This window comes from Anneissia japonica, unplaced genomic scaffold (genome assembly GCF_011630105.1).
Source record: "Anneissia japonica isolate Jap-2015-1 unplaced genomic scaffold, ASM1163010v1 scaffold287538_len6123_cov224_single, whole genome shotgun sequence".
Taxonomy (NCBI): domain Eukaryota; kingdom Metazoa; phylum Echinodermata; class Crinoidea; order Comatulida; family Comatulidae; genus Anneissia; species Anneissia japonica.
The window spans coordinates 1-6,123 of NW_022711750.1; the positions used below are offsets into that span (position 1 = coordinate 1).

The 6,123-nt window shown below is 34.4% G+C and overlaps 1 protein-coding gene across 2 annotated transcripts; it reads right to left on the bottom strand.

Moving 5' to 3' along the window:
* Nucleotides 1–8: 8 nt before the first annotated feature.
* LOC117107590 (SNARE-associated protein Snapin-like) lies at nt 9–5,624 on the bottom strand. Of its 2 annotated transcripts, XM_033249293.1 has the most exons (5): nt 5,451–5,624; nt 3,601–3,647; nt 3,295–3,413; nt 2,168–2,277; nt 9–868 (listed from the first exon to the last, which is right to left on the bottom strand). In XM_033249293.1, the coding sequence occupies exons 1-4, from the start codon at nt 5,615–5,617 to the stop codon at nt 2,185–2,187; spliced, it is 426 nt and encodes a 141-aa protein (XP_033105184.1). In that variant the 5' UTR covers nt 5,618–5,624; the 3' UTR covers nt 9–868; nt 2,168–2,184. The 2 variants fall into 2 exon arrangements, with proteins under 2 accessions (XP_033105184.1, XP_033105182.1); XM_033249291.1 differs by lacking the exon at nt 2,168–2,277.
* Nucleotides 5,625–6,123: the final 499 nt, after the last annotated feature.

Genomic DNA, 6,123 nt, shown 5'->3' on the forward strand with positions numbered 1-6,123 from the left:
CATTGGTCCTGTGTGCAAAATGGCCCATGTGCACTTTAGAGAACACAGTACACTCATTTTTTGGAAAAGAACAGGCCCACTGGAAAGTCTCGGACTTTTGTGGGTTATCCTTGGTTTTTATCACATCAAAGAAATTCAATCCAATCCAATCAATTCATAATGAAATTCTATCATGATAATTTGTCATGAATGTAAGAAGAATATTTTGTTATTTTGTTTAAAATTTTGTTCATGTCTTAAAACAATTCCATTTTATATACACCTGTTTAGATTCCTGAAATTTGATTGGTTGATAATTAATCACGAGATTAAATCATTACTATATTTCTATTTCATAATGAAAAATACCGGCACATTGCATGACTGACATCACCATTTTCTGTTTGCAGATTCCACAGTGCAATTATTTTAGTTCAGTTTGCATAATGAATTAATTAGTGATGCAGAATAATAACATAATTTAAAAGATATAATTTATAGTTTGAAGTCACAATGTCATTTTACTGTTTTTCTGATTACTATCAGCACATCCAGCATTTGAGGCTCATCATGGAAATATCTATATGTCTGACAATTTATGCCAGGATTAGGCCCAGAATGGCAGGACTGCAAGGGACATATCTTATCAACCAAGCTCCAGATTGTGCTAGCCATGTAGTAATAATATATAATAATTCCATTATTCCTAATATGGAAACATCCGTTAAAAAGCATCTTCATGAGCTGCTCCTATTCGTTGTTCGCATTATTGCACAGGTGGTGACACACTGCTAACGTCTGGCATCTGGTTGGCTGTCAGCAGATAGAGCATTGAGGTTCGTTTTCCAGTAACCTTGCTGATCCGCTGATTCAATTTTTGTAATCTTTCCTGAAAATATAGAGAATAAACACTGAATGGCAGATTAACTTACAATGCATACAGCCAAAGAGAAGTGATATATTGGGACAGCAAGGTAGTATAGCATGGCGGGACAACATGGCGGGACCGCACAAGGCACATACTGTAGTCTGCCAAACTTTTCGTCTTTAATCACAAAATGCGTTTACTGTACTTATTTGGATTGCAGCACAATCAATGTGCATTTTATAATCCTTACATTAGAAACATAAAACTACCGTTTAAAAAAGTATTATAAGAAGAACAAAGCAGCTACAAAGGCAAACACAGTACTAAATCTACAATCTGCTTTTGTTTACTACAGTACAAGCAAAGCAGGGGAAAACATCATTCTGTATTGCATGCAATGCTTAAAAGTGGTTTATGTTAATTTGAAAAATAAATAATCATACAGTACAATTGAACTTGCCTAAGTCGAATCCAAAATGCCATTGAAATATTGTTTGATAAAATTTGACTTTTATGGAAAAATTTGGCATGCAAAATAAGATCGACTTAAAAATTATTTGACTTAGGCACAGTCGACTTAGGCAAGTTTAGCTGTACAAATATGTGCAAATTAAGTCGATTTAACAAGTAGATAAATTAATATGAAGGTTAAAGCAAAATCATGTTTAATAAAGTTTATATAAATTAATTTTGAATATTAATTAAAGATACTAAGTCCAAATTAGAAACTAAATAATAAATGAAATTTATATTTCAGAATCTCAACTGGATTCATGATCACATTGCAGTATATACTGCTGTACCTTCATATTAGGAGAATGTTAAATTGTGCTTGGAACTTTCATCAACCAATAAGAACACAGATAAACACACTCAAAGCAAGTAACAGTCATGAGAAACACAAGTAATAATCTATTAATTTATGGTATACACTTCTATATAGAGGCTACTGGTAATAATGTAAAAGACTGATTGATTAATTGATTGAAAATGAAAATGTAAAGGAATAAATGTTTGCTAGTATATTATCAAGTACAGGCATTGGATAATTCAACATAAAATACAAGGCAACATTTTCCATTCATTTTAAGTTGCCTATATTTCATTCCTTCATTTTTATTTAAAAGCAACATTTATGTTAGTTAAAATAGAGATGGAATATAAATGTATTCTTACTAACTGCATTTCAAATTCTACATTAAAGCAAAAGGAAACATTCAAGTTATCATTCCTACTGTAGGGTGTTAACTAGATGCACACAAACTGTTACAGTATATAAAAACATGAATAAGTGCATGTTTTAAACAAACAGAAACCAACTTTCAACTGAACTCAACTCAGAGTTGAGGCCATAACGTCGGGGGCTCCAGCTGTGCTTTTTTCTTAGCTTTCTCTCTAGAAATGTTGTAGTGAAGACGACTAAGCCGTTCCTAGATAAAGTAATTATTTTGCAAATAAAATGGCTGTAAATTAATATACTTTTTAACGCTTTCATAAACTATTTGATGGGAAACAAAACTGGGGGAAAAAATACAGTTATTTAACACAATTATGAAAACAAACAATCTAGCACAATTATTAAATAAAATTAGAAAAAAACAAATAATAAAAATAATTTAAATTCCACTTTGGATAATGTAACAGTCACCTTTGTTCATAATGTAAAAGGAAGTACATTTCATTTGTTTCATAGTTGGGGGGAAAAACCGAAAACAATACTGCAAGCACCTAAATGTCATCAACAACAAATAAAGGACATAGATTGCTTCCTTGATGATGTTAGCATATCTTTTTCTATATTAATTTGAGACCCTGGATGTATCCGGGTAACCTTCAAGATATTGTAAAGCTGTATTGAAGAAAGTACTTTCTTCAATCCATGTATTGCTTATTTTTACAAGGATGTTTGTGTTTAGTATAATAGGAATAAGTTTTATATCTTATATCACAGTCACATTGGATATTAAATAAAACCCTGAATGTTACAAAAAGGCCCTGAATGTTACAAAGAAACCCTGGATGTTACAAAGAGACTTCCATTAATGTTCAAAATACTGTTGATGTTACAAAAATGACCATGGATGTTACAGAGGCCAAGGATGTTACAGAGATCAAGAATGTTACAGAGACTGAGGATTTTACAAAAAGATCCTGGATGTTACAAACAATAACTGGATGGTGGATGTTACAAAAAGACTGTAGATGACCCATATAAAACCTGGATATTATAAAGAAACCATGGATGTTACAAAGAGAGTGCGGATGTTACAAAGAGACTGTAGTTTCATAAAGAGACGATAAATGATACAAAGAAACCCTTGATGTTTCAAGAAACCCTTGATGACACAAGAAATGGATGTTACAAAGAGAACCTGGATGTTAAAACATTACTTTAGATGTTACAAATGACCCTGGATGTTACAAAGAGATCAAAATTTGATACATACCTGTGCATTATGTAATATGCTATTTATGACAGTAATCTTTCGTTTACAGTTAGTAAGCTTTTTGACATAAGCATCAAGTTCAATGGGGGCCTCTTTTTCAGTAGCCAGATGCTTCAAAACTTTTGTAAGGGAAGAAGAACAAAATCATCACAATTACATGATATATCAATTCTTATTCATTGATTTGTGCTTGGTGAATTTATAAAGTTTTTACTTTACCTTAATATTATTAATAACATGGAAATTACTACATAACTCTGTCATAATAATAATCTTGGCATGAGACATTGAAAATAACAAACCTACCTTCATCAAGATCATCTATATGTTGCCGTAATTCTACTTGACTTTCTCTATGAAAAAGAACAAGTCAAATTATTAAAAACAAGGCAGCATTTGACAATGCACTAGAGTACCACAGTCGTGTCGTCTTGACGCCAGGTGGCGCACTCTTTGTCAGCAGACGTAGATTACCGTTCCTTATGCCTGAATGACTTCATAGGCTTTCTGGAATAGGCATTTTAAACTTTAATATTTTACCATCAAAATTTACTAAAAACACAAAAGCTCGCATTATATTTATCGAACACATATATAATCATCAATTAAAATTTACAAGGAAAAAGTAAGATACAACATCTTTATAATTACATTAGAAATCGGGATCAATGGTTTGTCAGTGGAGAAAATGGCATCGGGTTAACACATTTTGCAACGATAGCAACAGAATAGAATCTAACTCCACTCCTTGTTAGTGATGGAAAACATGATGTCTGCTAATTGTCATTAAAAGCAATATGTTCTTGCGTGCATATTGCGGCATTGTGTTCTCCATAGAGTCACGTCAGCCAATGACAGCTGGGCGTAGAGTGCTTGGCTTTACTAATCCACACTCAACACAAGGTCCTACAACCTACCAATGCACAGGCCTAGGTAGGATGCTAGGCCCAGTTAAGCCTATGCCTAGTAGTAGTTAGGCACAAAACTATGGCCTAGGCCTTTGCTCAGCTAGGCTCCTACCTACTGTAGGATAACCACCTAGTAGACCCCAGTAGTCATTATTATTGTCATTAGTCATTTGCCAAACTGTAAAGTAAGGCCTGCGCTGGTAATAAATCCTTTCAGGAATTTCTTTCAGGACACAAACGGATTACATTGGATTCACTGATAAATGTATTTATAATAAAATAATAATAATAATAATAATAATAATAATAATAATAATAACAGGCCTAATAATAACAAGCCCAACAACAATATAACAACATACAAATTCAATAATAAAAAGATTGGGGGAAACACAATATAAAATATAAAAGCAGTAAACATTCAAATAAATAAAACTTTAGAATACAGACAAAATGAGGCTAAAACAATTGATGTCATAAAAGTAAAAAACACAAAAAAACAACAACAACAACAACAACAAAAACATAGGCTAACAACATACACATTTAATAATAAAAGGATTAGGAGAATCACAAAAAAACACATAAAAGCAGTAAACATCTAAATAAATAAAACTTTAAAATACAGACAAAATGAGACATCTAAACAGTTCGTCCGGCGCCTGCCGGCGCTTGATATTTGTCATCGCCATTTTGGTCTGTTGCCGTTTTGATCTGCTACCGATCAAGCGGTGGTAATATTATTGCCCCCTTTTCAAATCTCTGTTATATGCAATTGAATTGGATTTGCGATAAACCTTAGTTTACCTAGGCTACATAGACTCTGGAGGCTCCTTCCTAGCTAGGAGGCTTGCTAGCCGGGTTAAGCCCTCCTTCCTTTCCTACTAGGTAGGCCTAGGCTAGACTACTCTAAGGCTCCTCGACCTAATCCTAGGGCTAGGCCTAGCCCAACTACAAGGTATAGGCCTAGCTCTAGGCCTAGGGCTTGGCTAAGCCCAGAGGTCTAGTGCCAGCTAGCTATTCTCTACCTAGGCCTAAGACTGGGCCTAGCCTACTACTACCAGCCTACAGGCTACACCCTACCTAGCCTAGGCCTAGGCACCCCTACCTAGCCTTTAGGCCTAGCTAGTTAGGCCCTCCTCGGAGTAGCCTAGCCTAGGGGCCTACAGGTATATGTCTAGGGCTAGCCTAGGGCCTAGGTAGGCCTAGACCGGCCTAGGGCCTAGGCCTATCACAGTTCAGTCATACCTTACAGATTTTACACGTAGGTCAACTTCTTCGACGGCAGGTTTTAGTAAATCTAAAAGACCGCCTGCCATAGCATCTCTCTTATCTTTATTTATCATTATTCCATGACAATCAAATTCAGAATCATCATCGGTTTCATTTTCCTTCTTGTTTTGATTTGACGCCATTTTTCTGACTACGCCCTCTAGGCCTAGAGTAACTTTCGACTACTTTGCTTTCGACCCAACCACCAATTGCCATAGTTCGAGTAATGATTTCTCCGAATATGATTTAAATCATTTACAGTTATTTCATTTATTCTTAAATTTTTAAAGGCTTAAGTAGAAGTTTGTATTATTCCGTAACTACAATTTTGCAGTACCTTAGTACCTGTTCTACAAGCTGTTGCCAAACTGCTGGCAATAAGTAAATTCATATCTTAATTGGACCAGACTTCCCTGATTGGAAAAAAGGTATATAGAAAGACCGCCTGGAAATACCCGGTGTTTTATGCCTTTATCTTACTTTTAACTTTTTTTTTCTCTTTCGTGGCGTAACCACCACCTTTATTCAAACAATCAGTACAGTACAGTACAATATTTCCTTCTATGTCGATTTTTTTTCCATTAACTTCATGGCATTACCGTTTATTTTTTTTATTATATCATTTTTTAACAACCAATAACGTGTATAA